The sequence below is a fragment of the Dryobates pubescens genome, chromosome 10, assembly GCF_014839835.1.
Source record: "Dryobates pubescens isolate bDryPub1 chromosome 10, bDryPub1.pri, whole genome shotgun sequence".
Classification (NCBI taxonomy): domain Eukaryota; kingdom Metazoa; phylum Chordata; class Aves; order Piciformes; family Picidae; genus Dryobates; species Dryobates pubescens.
In genome coordinates, this window is record NC_071621.1 from 21485809 (window position 1) to 21508400 (window position 22592).

The following is a 22592-nucleotide window of genomic DNA, read 5'->3' on the forward strand; positions in this document are numbered from 1 at the left end:
TGTCCATGGTACTGGAGAACATAGTCCTGGTTATCAGTAAAATGTCTACTGTTTAAGGCACTGATTGTGGGAAGTAAAAAGACATTAACATGGATTGCTCCTATTTAATCAGAATTTCCATCTATTATGAATATGTGCTTGCTGTTCAAATGCTTGAAATTCCACAAGCTAACATTCACAAATGTTGATACACAACGTCAGTAATTACTGAAACAGGAATCAGTGGTTCCCCTACTTAAGACTCAAGAACAAGTATTGCACTACCTTGGAGTGGAATCAATTTTTAACCTACCAAAAGAAAACAAAACATAAAATTATTTCAGCAGTATGGCTTTAAGAACCTGTATTTGGTTACAATGGAGCAAGCAGAGTTAAAACAGCATCCAAGAGGCGTATACTGTCATCTCAAAAGGAGCAGTTTTACAATATAAAATTAGTTTAGGACATACTAAAGCCAGGTTTTGTACAAACATTTTTACAGTTACTCAAAGAAGACCAAAAAAAACCCCCAACAACAAAAACCAAGAACATTTTAAATATGAATCACTCTTTACATAAAATTACTTGATGATATAAATTAGGAATACTACTACCTTTTTAAAGTTGGCATCGATGTGCTATGGAAATGCACACATCAGAAACGCTGAAGTGTTAGTTCTGCAAAAGTCCCTAAGAGTGGAATTTATACTTGCCAAAGAGAGACACAGTGACTCAGGTTTCTGAAGGAGCCACAGTGACCTCCCGTGGCCACTTAAGAAATCGTTGTCCCGAACCTTTCTTTTCTATTTTGAACACGATGTTCCTCACATAAAAGATACAACAGTAGATCGTGCTTGGTCCATCTGTCTTAAGAAATGAAGTATTTATATTTTAAATGAGTATAAAAGACTTTATATCTATTTTAAATAAGTACAAAGCCTTCACACAATCTAGCTGCTGGTCAGAGGAACAAACTCATGGCTGCTCTCTGATTTATCAAGAATCTGTTCTGAAACAGTTTAGAGAGCTGTCAGTGAGAGATGATGTTCAATCGATGTTCAACACAAGTTCAGTGTTAGGCTCCCAAAAACATGAGTTCAGCTTTTGGTAGAACAAAGGAAGGAAATGTAAATGGATGCCGACTCGAAGTTCAAACGAGAACACAGACAAACTTGTATGAGACATTTTAAAAGTGTCAAATTCATTGGTATACAAAGCTCCAAAACATTTCAGAAGGAAACCAAGTTTAAGAAAAGAATCCAAAAGTCAATTGGGTGCCTTCTCCCATTGCTCTGAAGCAATGCAACAGGAACACAACGACAACACAAAAATCACAGTAGTGACTGTCCCTCGTCCGCAGTTACAGTCTATTGCTTATAAATCCTCTCTGTTATGTCCAACTTTCTTTGCTTTAGGTGGCTCTTCGGTGTTTGGTGCCAGCCATGTGAAATACACCTTCACTGGATCAATATTCCAATGCTTGTGAAAGGATACTGGAATTTGGTGAGAAAGGTAGTCTCTTGGGTAGTCCACCGGCCTTGCCTGAGAAAGAATAAACCACCTTAGCATGGAGAAAACACACAAGATGGTGACAAAGGGGGTTTGACCTCATTCTATTAAATTAATTGATAGGAATTAATTTAGCTCTGCAGTCATCACACACATGTTAAACATACCCTATTTCTCTGGATGAAATGGTCAGAACCAATGAACAGAAGTGAAAGATGGGACAGTGTAGAATTTGTACTGCATCTTGTCAAATACACAGTTTTGGTTCAATAATGACAGAATTCTTTTTAGTATTATTCCCTTGCTCCTCCTTTTCACAAGAGTTGCCAGCACAGCCACCGTGATTGTAGGATCCTAATAAGGCCATAAGCAGCTGAGATCAGTTTTGTGATGGAGAAAGGTTACCAAATGCAGGAAGTATTGTGGTGCCAGGGAACTGCAGTTATTCTTTACCCAGTTATGTCAAAAAAAGAATTACAACAGAGCTACGCAATACAGCTGACTTCTTAGTGCACCAGGCATGTTTCATTTCCTCTGACAGTTTAATGGCATGTAAGTGCATCATTATATAAAAAGCTATAGTGATCCCTGGTAAAATAGCTAGGTATTTCCATTGTAAATAGAGTCTTTGTAAAGAGAAATGGATGGAAGACACACACTGGGGTTTTCTTCTAGATGTAAAACACGAGAAGAAAACTAAGTGATTTGGACACTGAGCCAGTGATCTGATGCCTAAGCTGGTAACTGATTTAACACTTTGTGCTTCACCTATTCATTCTGGTATTAATCAATTCTGTATGCTGTGTTCTTCATGCAGTTCTGTACACACTTCTGATTCAGGCAGCACAATTTGTCATCAAGAACTCTGAATATGTGGTGTTGGGTTTTTTGTTTGATATTTAAACACAGAGTGTTTATTTTTAAAATGCCATTGGAGAAATCAAGAGGGAGTCTCAAGACTTTCAAAGAAAACCAACTTTAATGAGCATGTAGGTTTCAAAAATCTGAAGAGTTTGACTAGAGACCATTTTCAGGTATCTGAGATGAAAGATTCTTGCTGTTTGAAAATCAATCAGCTCTTTATTGAGCTATAGACAAAATTTTAGTGTCTTCACAATTCTAGAAGAGTGAGATCTGCTCTAATAACTATAATTCTTATTCTATATGGTGGTTGACCATAAGATATCAAGTCCTTGAATTTCTTCTTCCTTACTTTTTATCATAATCTTTCTTGTTCTTTTGTGCTAGAATTTGTATTTGGAATTCTGTGAAAGCCAATAGGTTGCTTTTTGTGCAGATTTTCTGAGACTACAATCCTGTCTGCCACTCAGCATGGGAAGGTTCTCTTTAGGAGTCTCATTACATCAAAAGGTGAGGCCACATCTGGAATATTGTATCCAGTTCTGGGCCCCTCAGTTCAAGGACAGGGAACTATTTGAAATTGACCAGTGCAGAGCCACAAAGATGATTAAAGGACTGAAACATCTGCCTTAGGAGGAAAGGCTGAGGGAGCTGTGGCTCTTCAGCTTGGAGGAGACTGTGGGGTGACGCCATTCATGTTCATAAAGATGTGAAAGGTGTTGGGAGGGCAGAGCCAGGCTCTTCTCAGTGAAGTCCAGTGACAGTATGAGGGGCAACAGGTGCAAGATGAAGCATAGAAGGTTCCATGTGAACATAAGGCAAAACTTTTTCACTGTGAGAGTGGCAGAACACTGGAACAGGTTGCCCAGAGAGGTTGTGGAGTTTCCTTCTCTGGAGACATTCAAAACCTGCCTGGATGTATTCCTGTGTAAGCTACTCTAGGTGATACTGCTCTGGCAGAGGGGGTGGACTAGGTGATCTTTCGAGGTCCATCCAACCCCTATCACTCTGTGATTCAGTGATGCACCTGGCACATAAGCAAACAGGAAATCAGTCAGCTAGCACAGTTACTGTTGTTGGAACATGTCCAGAGAAGGGCAACAAAGCTGGTGAGGGGTTTGGAGTACAAACCCTATGAGGAGAGACTGAGAGAGCTGGGGTTGCTTAGCCTGGAAAAGAGGAGGCTCAGGGAAGACCTTATTGCTGTTTACAACTACCTGAAGGGAGGCTGTAGCCAGGTGGGGGTTGGTCTCTTCTCCCAAGCAGGACAAGAGGACACAGTCTCAAGTTGTACCAGCGGAGGTTTAGGTTGGATGTTAGGAAGAAATTCTTCACTGCGAGTGTGACAGAACACTGGAACAGGCTGCCCAGGGGGGTTGTGGAGTCTCCCTCTCTGGAGATATTCAAAACCCACCTGGATGTGTTCCTGTGTGATATGGTATAGGTGATCCTGCTCTGGTAGGGGGGTTGGACTGGATGATCTTTTGAGGTCCCTTCCAGCCCCTATCATTGTGTGATTCTGTGAAAATGATCCAGTATTAAATGCACACTCTACAAGGAAGACTGTTCCTACGAATTTGTACAATGAGTTTTGTTCTTCCTGAGACTCTTCTAATCAGGTGGGTTATGGTTTTTTGTTTAAACTCCTGTGCAAGTACAAATTATTCAATAACTTGTTTGATTTTAGAGGATGCATTACTTGCTTTCTATACTGAAAGGAGTTAGTGATGATTAACAAACCAGGAAACACATGAGGGGTTTTTTTATATGGACAAGGAATTAAAATACTGAATAATGCATTCTCAATCTGCCCATTTCTCTAAATAGTAAATGTAATCAGAGAATTTTAATATAGGAGAAGCAGATAACTTAAATAGCAAACTTTACCCCCTCCCCCCCAACAGCTGCTTTGAATTCCATGGCAATTTACTGATTTTCAAGCAGTCTGCTATCTTAATCTCAGTTCACATTCAGATACACAGGCCTCACAGCTTTTTAACTATGTTAGCACTTGAAAAACATTGAACACTATATTGATTTAAAAAAAAAGAAAGATGTGCAAAGTTTGGGAAAAATCCTAAGTGCTTCTTCTCTTTAATGCCATGGGAGAAAGGCAAAACTGTTTATTTAGTTTATGAAGCAGCAAATCTCTCTGAGACCCAACACGTCGCATTTTCCACTGCGACACTACAGTTAGATCATTAAACAGTCAGGAAGACAGAAAGAAGACTCAAATCTATCCCAACCCACCTCTCCCAAACTAGAGAATATGCTTACAAGAACATCATGGTTTGTGACATTTTTTTTTCCCCCTTGTGCTAGCACAGAATCATAGAATGGTTTAGGTTGGAAGGGACCTCCAAAGATCAGGTAATTTATCATTTTTTCACTATTCTTCAGAATCCACTGCAAAAAGAACAGCTCTGGAAATAATTTTACATGTTTTGTCCTCATTGATGAGATTATTTCAGAATAGTAAACACTGAATCAGCAGAAAAAATGGGTAAGTAGAGAAAACATGCTGAAAAATTTCAGTCCTCATTATCTGAAGAGAAAAGTATTGAGGTGTGGTTGGTTTTAGGTTTTTCTTTGTCTTGTGGTTTTGGGGGTTTTCTTCTTTTCTTAGAGGGCATATCACATATATTCAAAGCATGTGGCTCTTACAGTATCACAGTATCACCAAGGTTGGAAGAGACCTCAAAGATGATCGAGTCCAGCCTGTCACCACAGACCTCATGACTAGACCATGGCACCAAGTGCCACATCCAATCCCCTCTTGAACACCTCCAGGGACAGTGACTCCACCACCTCCCTGGGCAGCCCATTCCAATGCCGAATGAAGAACTTTCTCCTCACCTCGAGCCTAAACTTTCCCTGGTGCGGCTTGAGACTATGTCCCCTTGTTCTGGTGCTGGTTGCTGGAGAAAAAAGACCAACCCCTTCCTGGCTACAACCACCTTTCAGGTAGTTGTAGAGAGCAATGAGGTCTCCCCTGAGCCTCCTCTTCTCCAGGCTAAACAATTCCAGCTCCCTCAGCCTCTCCTCATAGGGCTTGTGCTCAAGGCCTCTTACCAGCCTTGTTGCCCTTCTCTGGACATGGTCTCAATGTCCTTCCTAAACTGAGGGGCCCAGAACTGGACACAGGACTCAAGGTGCGGCCTAACCAATGCAGAGTACAGGGGCACAATGACTTCCCTGCTCCTGCTGGTCACACTATTCCTAATGCAGGCCAGGATGCCTTCTTGGCCACCTGGGCACACTGCTGGCTCATGTTTAGGCAGCTGTCAATCAGCACCCCCAGGTCCCTCTCTGTTTGGTAGCTCTCCAGCCACTCTGACCCCAGCCTGTAGCTCTGCATGGGGTTGCTGTGGCCAAAGTGCAGCACCTGGCACTTGGATTTGCTCATTCTATTTTTTAAAGTTCCCATCTCTGACTGCAATTTTTATAGAATGCAGTCATAGGGTAACTGAAATATCTAACAAACTATTAAAGCATTGTAGTAATCCAATGTTTGGGAATATTCTTATCTGCTTGACCAATTCATTCTGGAGAGGAATAGGTGTAACAGCAGCATCTTGGTTACTGCTATTAGGTATTATCAAGTCTGCAATATTGATGAATTTGCAATAATTATGAGTCTTGTTTTATATCTATGCTTAAAAGAATGAAACATATTTTAAATACTAGTAAAAATAACTGTCTGACCTGATGGAAAAGTGGACTGTGTGTTATGGGGATTCCTAAGCCACTGAAACACATCCCAAGGACCATATCATCAGGCGCATCCATGCTGTAACATCGGCATTTACTAGCAAGCAGCTTCTGAACAGCTCTTCTGCTGAAAACCATCCTGAGTGAAGAAAGAGCAAAGGAAATACATAAGACAACAGCTACTAGAGAAGACAAATGACAGGAATTAATACATATTACTAAATTACATAAAAATGTAAAGACAAAATGTAACCCTCTGGTACAAAAACATCTGAAATGTCAAACTTTCAGTAGTGATGAGTAGAGCAAGAAGTGCTTTCTGTAAGGTAATTACTTTATGCAGTGTGGCAGTTTCGGGCTGTGCCTTTAAAGCTACCTGCAGATTTTCATCACAGCTTCTCTTTGCTCCTAGATTGCCAGTTTTGAATTGGATGTTCAAAGGTAAAGGTTCTACACCACACCATGCCACAGATGCCACATGGTCCAAGTGGATGGCTCTGATAACACAGAAAGCTTGAATGGGAAATCTTGAGAGACCTGGTCTGGTGGGGGTGATCACAAGCTGGCCTGAAGGCATTAACTGTGCTAAACCTCCAGAGGAGAGAGTAACTCGAGCTGAGGAAGCTCCTCCTTACAATGACCTTTCTGATGATGAAAAGAAACATGCTTTGTTCCCAGACTGTTCCTGTCGTCTGGTTGGGAACAAGCCAAGGTGGAAGTCTGCAATGTGGAGTCCGACATGCCAAGTTGCAGAGGTGAAGGATGGAGAAGGAGAATCCAGTCAGTTTGCAGAGGTAAAAGCTGTCCAGCCAGCTCTCAACATAGCTGAACGTGAGAGATAGCCCAAAGCTTTATCTCTACACTGACTCATGGATGGTAGCCAATGCTCTGTGGGGTTGGCTAAAGGACTGGAAAAAGAACAGTTGGCAGAGAAAAGGAAAGCCTTTTTGGGCAGCTGACCTGTGGCAATACAGTGAAAATTAGTTACACCAATTATGTCAATTGATGTTATTCCAAACAAATACTTAGGTAGCCACCATTTTTACTGCAGCTTACAATTCCTCCTAGATTTAGCCAGGATTTCAAAGGGACATTCTCATCTATTTTACTCAAATGTATGGTCTGGTTAGTTATCTTGTAGCAATTAAAGAACTCTAAACAGTCATTCCTTAAATCTTTATTCCTTAAATCTCCCTAAGTCATCACATGAAGTTCAAAACCAAAAGGAGAATCAAGACCATTTTTCTCCATGCTTGGACACAGAAAGAAAACTGAAACAATTATTCCCATTATAGCAATTTCTGTCCCCAGGTGTGCTGCTTGTGGTTCTCCTGCAAACTTCCTAACAGTCTGGATCACAGGGGCATTTTTAAAGCCAACTGTTCCAACTGTCTCTGCTTACTAGACTTTGAATCACACGCAAGATGGCCTCTGAGTACACAGAATGGATTCTATCAGATGCCCAGGTGCCCAAGAAAGCCAGTGGCATCCTGAATTGTATTAGAAACACTGTGGCCAGCAGGAGCAGGGAGATGATCATCCCCCTGTACTTAGCACTGGTGAGGCCACACCTCAAGTGCTGTGTTCAGTTCTGGGCCCCTCACTGCAGGAAAGATATTAAAGTACTGGAGCATGTCCAATGAATGGCAACAAGGCTCCTGAAGGGCCTGGAGCACATGGCCTATGAGGAGCATATGAGGGAGCTGGGGTTGTTCAGTTTGTAGAAGAGGAAGCTAAGGGCTTCCTCATCACTCTCTACAACTACCTGAAGGGAGGTTGGAGCAAGGAGGGGACCAACCTCTTCTCCTTGGTGGCAAGAGATGACTGGAGGAAATGGTTACAGGCTGAACCAAGGGAGGTTTAGGTTAGGTATTAGGAAATATTCCTTCACTGAAAGGGTTATCAAACATTGGAATAGTCTCCCCAGAGCAGTGGTGGAGTCACCATCTCTGGGGGTGTTCAAGTGGTGTGTTGACCTGGTGCCTGGGGACAGGGTTTAGTCTTGACTGCTCAGTACTGGGTCAAAAGTTGGACTGAATCGTATTCGAGTTCTCTTCCAAACAGATACTTCTGTGATACTTTATCAAGAGAGTATGTGCTGTAGATAACTGATAATAGGCACCCAGCTCACAGAATCAGTCATCTAAAAGAGTCCCTTCTGAACCACACACCATCCTCCACTGTTTGTTCTAAAATCTCTTCCTGACAGGCAGCACAACCTCTTCCTAGTTAGGATATTTGAGTCTTAGAGCATCATTACATTTTAATTGTACTAGGAAACACCACTCTTTCTACTGGAACTAACCTGTGTTTGTGGCAGTTGCAACCACTCCTGCCCCAAGCAGGAAAGACTTCGAGGTGAGGCTTGTGAAGAGCTGATCTTTATCAGCTTTGTATTTCTGGTGCCCCCAGGTCTAAAGTCCTTTTCTTTTCTTGGAGACCCAACTAATTGAGGAACTGACTAGTCAAACGAGAGGGGTATAAATAGAGCTCTGCTATGGAGAGGAGCTCTCTCCCTCTTGCTCCACAGAAACAGCCTTTGCAGCTCAGAACTTCTCCCCTTTAGAACAGAACCTAAGGAACCTCGCACCTCCCCCTGCCCTTGGTGAGTGTAGATAAATATATGCATCCGTGGGAGATTTTCCTTTTACGAGTGAGCTGTGTGCACATTTTGCACCACTGTTTTCCTAGCCAACATCCAAACCTGTAATTTTATGTGTTGGAAGGAGAACAGATTTAATCCTAATAAATCAGCGGCCGTTAGCCTCCTGTTTTGTGTGTGTCTCCTTTGCGGCAGTGCTGTCATTCAAAACGGTTGCGCTCAAAGCAGGGACCGACATAGATCTCAGCGAGAGTTTAAACACATTACCCTCCTCCACCAGTGATGTAACTGTATCCTCCTGTTCCCAAGCCGTAGCCATAGCGTTCTCCAAGAAACACTGCTTCATTGGGGTCGTAGCAGCTGAGTAATTTTCGGAGTCTGAAGATACTACAGGATGAAAACCCATTTTAAAGTAACTAAATAAATCAATCACACAGACTTTCCTTTTGAAACAGCCCAGACTAGCTTAAGTGGCATTCCAGTAAATGGCACAAAAATTATATGAGAAATTCTACAAAAAGCAGAGGTGCAAACTGTTGGAACAGAACTTGAAGATGGGTTATTTCCTGTGAGAGACGACTGCCACATTTGCACAAATGGTGAATCAGCTTCCAAAACTTTTCTGAGGCAGGCAGCAAAACTCAGCAGAATTGTCACATCCCAGAGAAAACATGAAATTATTTTTTTCTGAGCAAGGGTAAAATCTTTGCAAATTATCTTTTTTCCCCCCCAGGAACTGAAAACCAAACCCAAAGATTCAGTTACACAAATATTGCTTTATCTACAATTACAGCCTCTTAACAATTCCTCTTCTTCGTTAATGTATTGTCCTGAACTACCTCTTCTCATATTCATGACCTGCTGGTTAACCACTGTGCCTTATTTTGTTCATAATGCACAGTTAGTTTTCATGTGAACAGGTACTCATTTTCTAACAAAGGCAAGTCCTTGGACAACTGTTCTAGTTGTCTCTGACAACTAACCTTAGCTTACAACACATTTATGTGAGGAATACATCTTGGAAAGCATATTAGCAAATGCCTACAACCAACAAGATCAGACATACCTACACTGAAGAATCACAACAGGGGATCACATTCAGACTATATGATTACACAAGAAAACTAATATGCCTAGTTTATACCAAGTTACAAGATTACATTGTTTTTAGTATCAGTCAAGAAATGCCAAAAGTACCTTTTTTTTTGCCCCTTACAGGAATATAAAGCTACATAACTAATAAAACATCTGTATCTCTTAAATACAGAAGAGATGAATTCTGCTAAAACTCCTACTGACATGAACTGTGGTAATTCCTGAAGTGCTGCAATGTATACCTTATCAGTGTGTCATCATCCACTATGACTAGCCAAGGAATTCTGGGAGAGCTATGATTCAAAAACCTTTCCAAAATGGCAAAAGTTTTCCCACAGTGACCTAAATGAGGAGAAATAACAGAATATGCCTGTAAACAAAATGAGATTTTGTAATAAACAATCATTCATTAAGTAAATATTTCACTGCACTACACAAAACATTTTGGAAATGACTGGCAAAATATTTGAGATGCAAGTTTAACCACATCCCTCACTGTGCTGAATGGTGTGTGTCGGAGCAAGTCTGGGGAAGGGCCACAGAGATGCTATGAGGATAGGCTGAGGGAGCTGGGGTTGTTCGGCCTAGAGAAGACTCTGGGGGGACCTTGAAGTTGCCTTCCAGTACCTAAAGGGATCCTACAGGAAGGGACCTTTCATAAGGGTGTCCAGCCATAGGACAAGAGGGAATGGTTTTAAGCTGAGGCAGAATAGGTTTAGACTGGATGTTAGGAAGAAGTTCTTCAGTAAGAGGGTGCTGGGATTCTGGAACAGGTTGCTCATGCAGGCTGTGGATGCCTCCTCCCTGGGGTTGGATAAGGCCTCGAGCAGCCAAGTCTAGTTGTGAGGCATCCCTGCCCGTGGCAGGCAGGCAGGCAGGTTGGAGTAGATGATCTCTGAGTTCCCTTTCAACAAAAGCCATTCTATAATTCTGCAGACTATTCCAACAGAACCAATCTTTCTACTCAGGAGCATGGTTTTGAAGAACGTTCAAGCACAGAAATTCTTTGAATTGTGGAAACCTGAAAGATAAGCTTTATTCCAGCTTTACTCGGTTAAGCTGTTGGACAATACTGGATGAGCTGCTACTCTTAATTCAAAACTGTAAAAATGAGGAGGCAATGATAGAAACATGTTCTGCAAAATACTCCAGGCATTTTCATAGCATTTCATGATATGTCAGGCAGGCTCATATGCTTTTATATAAATATTTAAGCCTACATTAAGCTACCATACTCAGCAGCAGCATTTTAGATCATGGTAACTTCTTCCAAGGAAAGGCCTTAACATGTATCACAAGACTGTAATAAAGGTGGGAGGTAAAACATCCTTCACTAGGAGTGGAGAAGTGAAATAGCCCTGTTCAGAATGAGCAGGACAAGAGAAACAAGAAGTACCAGATATATCAGAAAAGTCTACTTGCAGTCTTCATTCATCTAGATCACAGCTGATCATCTAAAGCAATTAATGCTATTAATATGACAATCATTTAAAAAATACAGATTGGGTGCTATATTTGAAGCTTCTTACATCTGAAATGTGTTTTGAGAAAATGCAGTAACTCTGTGCTTGAGAAATGGAGGAAGATCTGGTTTGCTGATTTTGTGAAACTATGAATTTCATGCAGACTGACAGATGGACATTTACAAAATTAATACCAAGGTTTCTCTATTCCATTCCATTATGAAAGATGGACAAAAATATTGTTAGGGCACACTTCAGCACAATTTGTTTAGTTTAGAATGTCAGCAGCCCACTGGTCCCACAGCAGTGCTCAAAGGCCAAACACAGAAGCTCCCTTCCACCTGGTGTGACTAGTACTTGCCGCAGATGATGCACACATACCCTGAAGGTCTGTTGCCTCCTGAAAATATTCACTGGTTGCACATGTGAAAATATTCACAATGCACCTGTATAAATGGAAATCTTTGTCTATTTTCTCCCTGCCTCTAACAGACTCTGTAGAGGACCAAAACAAATTAAAAAGGCAGCTGGAAGTAATCCAGACAGCAGAACGACTGACCTAGGAGGTGAGATAAAGCTAATAGGCCACAGCATGGACACCTCTAATGCAGAAGGTAAGTGCTTGCAGCAAAGACTATAAGCCTGGAAACAACAGATGAAATAAAAGAAAATATTCTAAAATGAATAAACTTATGGAAGCCACCATATCCACATCTTTTTCCTATTCAAATACAAATTAATTTGAAACCATGCTGTTTGCCATAAAAAGATCTTCCAATCTTAACATCTGGGTTTTGTGCTTAAATCAAGACATGCTAGGCACAAGCATGCAATTTTTGAATGCCACATGGCAAGTTTATGCTCCATAACCAGTTGCCACCATCTGAAATATATTTATGAGACTTCTGAAATAACTATGACCTCTGCAATTACTGATATTCTTACTCATGATCCTACCCCGTGTAATAACATCAATTCTTGAGTCTTGGAGTGTATCAGTGTACCATGCTTTCATATTCAGAGCTATTCTTCCTAAACAGAACATTCTGCCTATGCAGCAAAATGCACTCTCCATCCATTTCCTGTGTGGCAAAAGAGTTCCTTTAGTTTAGGCTGCACAAATGTGCCACAGAACTTCAGAATTTCTAAGTTATGTACTACATATGAAATATACATGCCATCCATAAAATCCACCAACTTTAGACGGTTATTTGCACGAAACTGACAACAGCAGTTACTAGCTCACCTCTGTCGGTATTAGGTACGCCTAAATCTATAGTAGGAATGGAGATGTCTGCATAGTCACTGTAGTATTCAATAAGGGCAGCTTCTTTTTCCCAGGTCTGCTTTACAACTGGTACTGCAAAACAATGGTTGACATTGAAACAAATAACTTGGTTAAAATAAACACTTGCTCCAAACATTTATACATCTTGTTAACTGACACGTTCCTTTGCACGGTAATGAAAAGGCTGTTTCAAATACAGCAACATGGCTCCTTTTCCCTTTCCTACAGTATCTGGAGAGAAACAATTTTACATTTTTATGAAAGCCAGTCAAGGCAGTTTTATTTATAGAATTACTCTTTTTTTTTCCTCTTTTTAAAACTCTGATGTTTACATTTATGCTAACCACAGTACGGAATTCATTACTTTCACACTGGGTGTGGTAGACATAGCACATTGGCATGAATACTCTTAGAGATCAATCACTCTTCCAGTATTAGAACTACTGCACAGCACATGCAACTGCAGAGAGGATAAAATATTCTGAATCAGACAGTGAACAAATGCACCTTCCAAAATACTACAGGTGTGTAATGCACATCATATCTGACAGCAATGATGTGTCAACGCTCAAAAGCATCTATCACTGGAGACACACTCCTAAAAGGCCATTTATAAATACCACACAACCAGTTTTGATCCCATGGAGATTCTATTCAAAGGAAGGCTGATTAATGCTTCTCTACAGAAGGAATACCTTTTTTATTAGTTTGCCATTCATTTAAAATTGATCTTACAAAATCCTAATAATGATGCTACGAATGTTTAAACTGCATCCAAATGTGAATAACCTATGGGTAACACAAAAAAAGCCAAATGCTTGCAAAGTGTTTGGAAGAGAACTATCAGATTAAAATAATGATATTTTTTTCCCCCCACTAAAAAAATTAAGTAGTCAGGTCTTAGATGAGCAACTGTTCTGAAGCACAGCATTCTGCTGTCATTGTTTGCTTTATGTTCTTTGACACCATCCAGTGGATCTCACTGGTAGCAGCTAGTTCTTTAAATGGAGGAAATATTTATGTAAGTTCCCTTTGCTGCTATATAACTCTGATGCTTCTGAATAGCTCATTGCTGCTGTATTGGGTTTGCATGGCAAGGTTTTGGTAGTGAATAGGCTACAGGAGTGGCTTTTCTAAGAAACTGGTAGCAGCTTCCCCTATGTCCAAAAGAATGAATATGCCAGCCAGCTCCAAGATGGACCGGCTGCTGGCCAAAGCCAAACCCATCAGTGACAGTGGTAGTGCATCTGGGCTAACCTATCTCAGAAGGGGAAAAAAGTTGCTAGCAACTGCAATTGTAGCCAGAGAGAGGAGTGAAAAATCTAAGACAAACAACTCTGCAGACACCATGGTTAATGAAGAAATAGGGGTAGGAGGTGCTCCAGGTACTGGAGTAGAGATTTTCCTGCAGCCCATGGTGAAGACCATGGTGAGGCTGGCAGTCCCCCTGCAATCTATGGAGGACCTCATGTCAGAGCAGGTGGATGCCCAAAGGAGATTGTGACATTGTGGGAAGTCTGCACTGGAGCAGGCTTCTGGTAGGACCTGTGGACTCCTGAAGAGAGGAGACTACAGTGAAGCAGGTTTTCCTAGCAGAAATTTCTGACTCCAGGGGCGGACCAGAACTGGAGCAGTCTATTCCCGAAGGGCAGCCTCCCACAAAAGGGACGTGACAATGGAACACGGGGCGTGAGGAGACCTCGTCCTGCAGAGGAAGAAGCAGCCAAGACGCGTGATGAACTGACTGCAACCCTCATTCCCCATTTCCCTGTGCTGCTGTAGGGGAGGAGGTAGAGAAATTTGGAGTAAAGTTAAAGCTAAGAAGTAAGGAGGGGTGGGGAGAAGATCTGGGGTTTATTTCTCATTACCCTACTCTGATTTGATTAGTCATGAACTAATTTCCCCAAGTTGAGTCTGTTTTGCTGAAAGATAGCCCTGGCCCTTATCTCAACCCATGAGCCTTTTGTCATATTTTCTCTCCCCAGTCCATTTGAGAAGAGAAACGACAAGGTGGCTTTGGTGGGTTCTTTGCATCCAGCTACACTCAACCCACCTGCTCTTCAAATGGATGAAATATTTACATAACTTCCCTTTGTTGCTATATAATTCTGATACTTTCTAATCCCCTTGCTGGAATCATTCACCACCTAATTTGATGTTTGCTGCCTACCTACTTGTTCACTTTTTTCCTCTCTTATCAGAGAGGGACTTGAAGGATTTATTCTTCTTGATTGGCCAATAGTCAGTTTGATAACAGTTACCTTTCAGTTCATTTTAGTGTTAACGCAGAGTGCTAAGAACTCAACGCACTAATGGTAAAGGCTTTAGTATCTGAAATATAATTTCACTTCTGCAGTACTGTGCAATGGCCAGTGCTGCTTCTAAAAGGTTTTAAAGGAATGTAAAACTGCTCTCAATTTTTGCATAAAACATCCAAAGGGAATTATGTTTTAAAAATTGTATTCATATAACATTATGGTGGAGTTCTGAAAGGCAAAGACAGGAATTTCATAGTGCATTAACTCTACCTCCAGTGTAATAAAAAGTCACATTACATCACATAACATTGCATAATCAGGCATTAAATGGCAGAGAATATCATGCAAACATTAGGTTTTTTCCCAACTAGAATAAGAAAACAAGTAGGCAGGAAATTATTTTGTCAGAATGTTCTACTTAATGTTTCTCAAAAGACCAAAACCAGAAAGCTGTCAGAAAATGAGGCCCCAATACAGAAGCATCACAGATACATAAAATGCTTCCCACCTTCCTGTAAGAAGCTGTTTTACCTTTCTCCAGTCAAGGATCTCAACCTCAATAGGGTGCTTCAGCATACAAAGTACTATTTGCTATTACAGACTAAGCCTCTCAATTGCTTTGGTGGAGTCTCCATTTGCATAAACACAAAAAAAGTTCACTGAAGCAGGGAGCTGAGTCTCACCTCACTAAAATGGTCTTTAAAGTGGGCAACTTGCAAAGAGCCTCTTTCTTTTCCTTGATTGTTTGGATGGAAATGTCTCCATCTAGACTGATGCCTATTGTAAACTGAATCCCACAGTATTTTATAATTCCTGTCAAATTTTATGTTCCCAAAAAAAAGAACATCTGCATGAAACTGTGGACTAGGACTTGATGCAGATATTTATTAAAGTATTAATACTTATGATCAAGTGGAGGTTTTAACACCATACCACAGAGAGAATTACAGGTGGTCAGCTCTAAGCTCTTAATTATATGCTATTTGTGCTACATCTAGAACCTTGATGCATGTTTGCAGTCTTTAAATTTTCTTAGATGATCACACATGGTATGTAAAACAAGAGTTGTATCTGAAGTGAATCCTGCTTTTACACACTGAATTCTAAGCCTTAATGTTGCACATATGTAGTTTTTGGCATACAATAAAAAATGACTTACCAGGTAAAAAGAGCTCTCTGAAGCTGGCATCCATTAATCTTTCAAAATCTTGAGTAAGATTTTCCTCTATTGCATAACACTGGAAGCTGTGAGGAAAGTTCAAGAATTTTCCTCAGTCTTCAACAGGTGTTTCTTGAAGGATGTTTATGCTACTTTTTTGAAGCCATATAATTCTTCTCTGTCTTTCTATGTTGTTTGGATTTATTTTTTATTGTTTTGTTTTAATTTTGATGTAAGAAAATAAATATGGATCCAGAAAGGAGAACTCTTCAGTGAACTCCAATTACAGGACAGTCAATTTTGTTTTGTCAAAAGCTACTTTAAAGATAGCCTAATGATTAGGTGATTAAAATACCTAAAAAGTGCAGTAACATTAAGGGGGAAAAAAAATCCATAAATCTTATTTTGAAGAAAAAAGAATCCAGCAACTGGAAAATAATCTAAATTCAGAAATGACAGAACCTAGTTTTGGATGGCTCAGTAAAGAGATACTTAGTTAGTAGAACAGCTGTTATCTACATCCTGTCTTCTGACAATAGCTGTGGCAAAACTGCAAAATTTGGCACAACTCTTAGCCATTAATTAATTTTTATTTTTTCTGCCAATAATCATCAGTTTAAATTATGTTTACAAATGGATTAAGGGTAATGGTGGCAACATCATGTACCTGGAGTAGCCAAGGGTACACAAAACTCAAGTAAATTCCTGGAAACAAATGTATTCCTGAATTTTCTTATTGACAGAATGTCTAGAAGCAAGCTCTAATGAACTGGTAGGTGGCATCAAGTAGGTAGAGCTTCTTCTGCTCAATCAGTGAATTTGGAATTTTTCCTTCCAAGTTTTATACACATTGGATCACCCTCAAGTCAGCTGAGCCTTACAGTGTATTAGCTGATGCTGGGTATTTCTCTGTCTTTATTTTCTGTGCCTCTGAGAAGGAAGTTAATGTTCACTGGATGTACCTGTTGGGCTATGCTAGGTCTTTTTGTTTATGTTTTTTTTTGCCATGGGCATCATAGTCATTTTCATGGTGACTACCACTATTTATGGAACACTACAATTTCCAGATGAAACATGCAAGAGTGCTGCACACGTGGGAAACTCTTTATCGGGGCTGTGGCTTAGACAAAGTAGTACAGGGGATCAGATTTTTCCCAGAGACAAAATTTCCCATTTCAAGCATTATAAAACACATGTGTACAGGGTAATGACAAAAGCAGTATGACAACATAAGTTGCTCAATCTTTCACTGGAGGAGAGGGCAGGATAAAAGGTAGGAGGGAAGAGACCCCTCTTCTTATTCAGATTTCTCAATCAGCCACCATACAGCTCCACAATTGTCACTGCTAGTGCAAGGAACACAAGTGAACCAATTAGCAGAAGGAAACACACTGAAGGATATTAACAGCTGCTATATTACTTAACACTGCAATAGCTCCAACTGATAACAACAGAAGTTAACTTCACGGAGAGTTTAAATTTAGATATTCAAGGTTTTTGCCAGACAGACACTAATGATGAAACAATCAACCACAGTTTTTCATCTTAAATGCTTCACCAACTCCTGAAGAATTCTGAATAGCAAAAAAAAAAAACTACCTGAAGAATAAGCTGCTGACAGTTCTGGAGTTTTCATGTTTCACAGTGGATATTGCATGTATTTAGACCCAAGAGCTATACAGAGGTAATGCATCAGATTGTCTTTTGAATATTTATTTCATAAACTATATTGCATAGCATGACCTTGACCAACCAATAACTTACTTCTGTCACCATGGAATTTCTGACACGTTTTTACAGCAACAAAAACATCTTCCTTTTTCACTGGCTCGCCCTATATGAACAGAACACAAAAATTAATTCTTAAATTCCAGGTTCTGCCTGTCAGCACTTACTAGGCTGTGTATGTCCCTCTATCTACTGAAACAGGTATTTAAAGTATGGTACTTACACAAAGTGGTAGAAAATTACTGAATGTTGTTGCACAGTGATCAGTCTTGTGCGAGTTTACATCATCTGTGCAGAACTCAGGCACTGGAGTAAGATGTGGTCCCTCTCCTTTCTGCCAAATATACAGGGCAATCTATCAAAACAAACATTGTATCAGCAGTGAATTCTTAGGGCATACACTGAAATCATATCACAGGACAAACTTAACAGGAAAACTGAAAAATAGGAGATGCTGTAGAAAATTTGTCTCCTACTTGATCAACTTGCTGCATACCTTACTTCTTGCTCACATTTCTAGAGTAAAGATGAAGAGTTTTTTTGCTACGAAACAAATTCTATACACAGACAAATTTTAATACTTGATTCACAGAATTACAATTAGTTTCAAGCATTTAAGCACATCAAAACATGTCCTCTTTAATATGAAATGGTAGAATGATTACTCAAATCTTCTACAGTAAACAAAAATCCTTGCTGTGTTCTCTTTTCAAATTATTTTGTTAATCTGGACTAGCTAGGCCTGCTTTGTTCTATGTGGAATTTTTTAGCTTTTCAGAATAGACATTCTCTGGTGTCAATTTAAAATGCTCAAAACAGGTAATGAAACTCTGAGAAGCTGTAAAATACAATGAAGAATAATAGAACAGATACAGTATATTACAGTAGAGTCTTATTCGTTTAAAATTCAACAGCAAACAAGCCAGCCAAAATGTACAGATAAAATGGAAGAAACAAAATGGTGGTGTCTGAAAAAAACCCTGAACACCCCATCCCTTTGTATAATAATATTTCAATGTGTACTTTGTGACACATCAAGAACACAAACTTGCCCAACATTTCTATTGCAGTAATTTCACGATGCTTGTAATTTTGCCAGACTCAGTATTCGGGACATTAAGTTCTATGCTGGGCTCCTACCTCAGAACAATTAAAAGATTAACTTCATTTCACATAAAACTATTTGGAAACTTGTAGAAATTAAATTCTTAACAAAAAAGAAGAAAATAATGTTGCAGTAAGTATGTGGATTCAGGTCTTCCCAGCTGCCCAACAATGTATTTCCAATTCCAAATGCTCTTTAGCTTCTCTTGAGGATAGGCCAAAGATGTGAAAGCATCTTTGGACAAAAACTGTTTGAGCATATACTCACAGTGCAGGAAGTCTCAATTCTAGGTTTCCTTCTGCCTAACTCAGAAGTTACAGCTTCTGTTTCTCAAAGGAGTGGCTACATCAACAAACCATTGCTATACTGGGAGAGCAACACTCCATGCCACCTCATGACCCTGAGCTGTTGTGCAAAATTTAAGACTCATGGAACCAACAAAGTAGTGTAGTGAAGGGGGATCTAACTACTGCACAAGGGCAAACAGACTCCTCCATGGGAGGAAAACGAATCTTGGGTTCTAGTTGCTCTTTACCATGTTATTTACATGTATTCCAGTAACTTGTGCATGGAAAAGGCAAGTTAAGTGCTTGGAATATGGGACAAGACCAAACACACACCAAAGGCAATGAAAATTTCCCTTTTTCTCAATTTTTTACACCTACTTAGAAACTGTCAGCTTTAAAACCTTCCAGGGCCAGAACTCAGCTCCCCTGTTAGTAAATAATGTGATGATTAAGCTACTAAGAGTATACAGCAGTTCCTTCTCCCTAGCGTTCAGGAAGAACTCAGCACAGACCCAGAGCATCAAGTGTGGTGTGGACAAGCCCGAGTCACCAAACCAGTTATGGACTTCTAAGTTAGATTATTATTTTCCTGCCCATCTCACTTTGGTTTCAACATCCTCAGAAATTCCCAACGACCTGCAGACAGCCACTTCTGGAACTCAGAGGGAGTAAAATATAGTGTCAGTTTGTTACAGGCCCTGGGGGCAGGCTTGAGAATACAATCAGATTTTTGAAACCTAAGCTTCCAGATTTACAAGATTCTCAATGAGGGTACAGTCACATACCAGAACATAATTAACTGATGAGTTTTTATCAAGTTACTGATTATAACTGGGCTGTCCTAACTACACATGCACTCTCAGACTGCATCAACTGCAAAGTAAAAACATTCAGTTTGCACTGACAAGTTTGAATTACTGTACTTGAGTATACAACTGGGAGCTGTGAGTACCCACATGCTCACTACTATTGCTCAGCTGACAGTGACTTGCTAAACCACTGTACTTCAGCCACAGGTTCTTTCAATGCAAGCAATTTTGTAATTTACAAATTCTACTTTCTCTTAGCCTCTTCATTATTAAGTGGTCAACTTATTTGCTGGTTTAGCAATGCTCCTTGTCCTGGTTTCAGCTGGGATGGAGTTAATTTTCCTCCTAGTAGTGCAGAGTGCTGTGGTTTTGGATTTACCATGAGAATGATGTTGATAACACATTGATGCTTTAGTTGTTGAAAAGCAGTACTTATCCTAAGTTAAGGACACTCTGCCAGCAAGCAGGTGCACATGAAGTTTGGTGGCAGCATACCTGGGACAGCTGACCTGAACTAGCCAAAGGGATATTCCACACCACAGAACATCACATTCACTATATACAGTGAGGAAAGTTGGCTGGGAAGGGCCGGTTGCTGCTCAGGCATCAGCCAGCCAGTTGTGAGCAACTGCACTGTGCAACTGTTGTGGAAAAAAGCAGATGATTTCTGCATTACAGATGAGTTCAAGAAAGTACTAAAGGGGAGGACCACTGTATAGGGAAGAAAATACATGTGACATTTAGCACCAACACACTCGTGATAAGGAGCAGCAAATAAACACAGATCTCCAAGGTTAGCTTTTTGCCTTGTCACCACATTGACATTACAGCACGTAAGTGGTTCTTACCCCTGCCCTGCATCACAGCAGAAAGGGATGGGATTTCTAAAGAGCTTTCAATACATTTTAATAAGATTGAATTGGTTTAGAATTCAGTTATTCTGAATGAATGTCTGCCACATGAATCAACAAAGCAGCAATGCTCCTGCAGCACAAAGAATATTTAACAACTGTAACTTAACATGAATTATTTATGAAAGTTCATAATTTCCCACTGGATAATGAAATCTTCAACAGAAAGCCTTAGAATGGTGTGAAGCTAACATATTTCAGAAGTGAGGTCAGAATGTCACTTTGGGTTGTTCAGATGACAGACTGTTCCTGAAACTATGGAAATGGATTTACAAGAAAAAGACAGAAAATAGCCCTAGCTTCTTCTTTGAATCTACTGTTAGATATACAAAAACACACTTTGAGTTGTGAATATAAGCATCAAGGACTATGCTATACATTGTTCAATTACAGAAGTCTAAAAAACAAGTCTACAAACGAGCAGCAACAGGACAAAAACCTTGTACCATACTGATACAGCAAGACAGGCTTTCCAGATGCAAAGTGATATAAATGTTATGGATATAAGAAATAGAGAGTTGGAAAGTATTAGGGTGAAAACAAATGTAAATTACCAAATAATAGAGGCATATTTTAGTAGGATTCAATAAAAGTAAAACATTTGTTAATACTTTTATCATACTTCATGAATTTAGACATAGCACACAGTCATTAGACCACACATTATATCCCTTGATTTGTTGTCAGTCTCGATTCACACAAGAAGGATGTAAAGATAAAAATGACTTAAGAATGAGAAAATGGTGATGCATAAAATAAATATGGGGGAATGGAAATGTCTCTAGGGAGACATGAGACAGTGCAGAAAGAACAACCACAGGGCTGAAGGAGGTTATCGATGGCAATAACTCTGAAATGAAACACATGCAAAACACGGCTAAAAGAATAAGAAGTGGATGGAAGTAATTTTGCCAGTCAAGTGATCAATTATTTTTCATTAAGTAATCTGTGGCACATAAAAGGAATGTCTGATAATGATTTATTATTATTTTTATGACACTACATTTAGAGGTTTTGTCAGTGCTGAGCGAGACATGAATACTGGTAGTACACTAATGATTTTGAGGTAACTTACTAAAAGAAGAGTAACAGTGTTAAGCCCAAGGTCTTGCATTTAGAATAATTAACAAGAGGAAAGGAATAGCAGTTGGCTTGCTTCATGTACCAACAGGGAAATCTGAAAGGGGTCCAATTGCACTTGAGAAATAACAGGAAACTATGTGAAAGAACAGTGTTGGCACAAACCCAAATTCATTTAAATATGCTACCAATTTATACTTTATAAATATCCTGTAGATTTATGTTGGAAACGAGGAGGTTTATAACCATTACAGAATAAAGATCTAGAACAGCAGCAGTAGTTTTAAATAGGTGGGCTGGGTGTTTGTTTGGGTTTTTTTCCCTTTCCCTGGGCCAGTACTACAATTTATAGCTGACTTTCTGAAGTTTAAAAAAAATTAAAACTAATTCAACATCACTCATAATTTCAGGTCAAAATCAGCAATCTTATTCCAGATTAGTCCTCCCCTTCCAGTTTGGTTCAGGAGTTTCATTTGGTGACGGTTCAAATATTTTGAAGGCAGGGCAAAAAGCTTCAGAAAAAGTAGTATTGATATTCTTTTTGATCATCACATTCACTTCCTCTCACGTTCCTTTCCCTGGACTGACTCATACACTGAAAGAACCAGTAACTACCTTCTAAAAGTGTTGCAAACTAGAGGTAAAAAAAAATTTCCAGAATTCCATGCTGCAAGTTGCAGGGTTGATTGTTCATACAACAGTCAGATTCCTGAGACTATTTAATCCCAAATAAATCATACTTAGATA

The 22592-nt window shown here is 39.8% G+C and overlaps 1 protein-coding gene across 1 annotated transcript in view; it reads right to left on the minus strand.

Annotated features, from left to right (window-relative positions):
* Positions 1-623: 623 nt before the first annotated feature.
* Positions 624-22592, minus strand: part of B3GLCT (beta 3-glucosyltransferase) — a 54348-nt gene continuing 32379 nt past the window's right edge. The window contains exons 9-15 of the mRNA XM_054164617.1: positions 17877-18008; positions 17690-17759; positions 12467-12580; positions 10000-10099; positions 8930-9049; positions 6055-6199; positions 624-1521 (exon numbers count right to left, since the gene is read on the minus strand). Of these exons, the coding sequence (XP_054020592.1) occupies positions 1354-1521; positions 6055-6199; positions 8930-9049; positions 10000-10099; positions 12467-12580; positions 17690-17759; positions 17877-18008 (849 nt within the window). The 3' untranslated portion in view covers positions 624-1353. The remainder of the gene's footprint in view (positions 1522-6054; positions 6200-8929; positions 9050-9999; positions 10100-12466; positions 12581-17689; positions 17760-17876; positions 18009-22592) is intronic.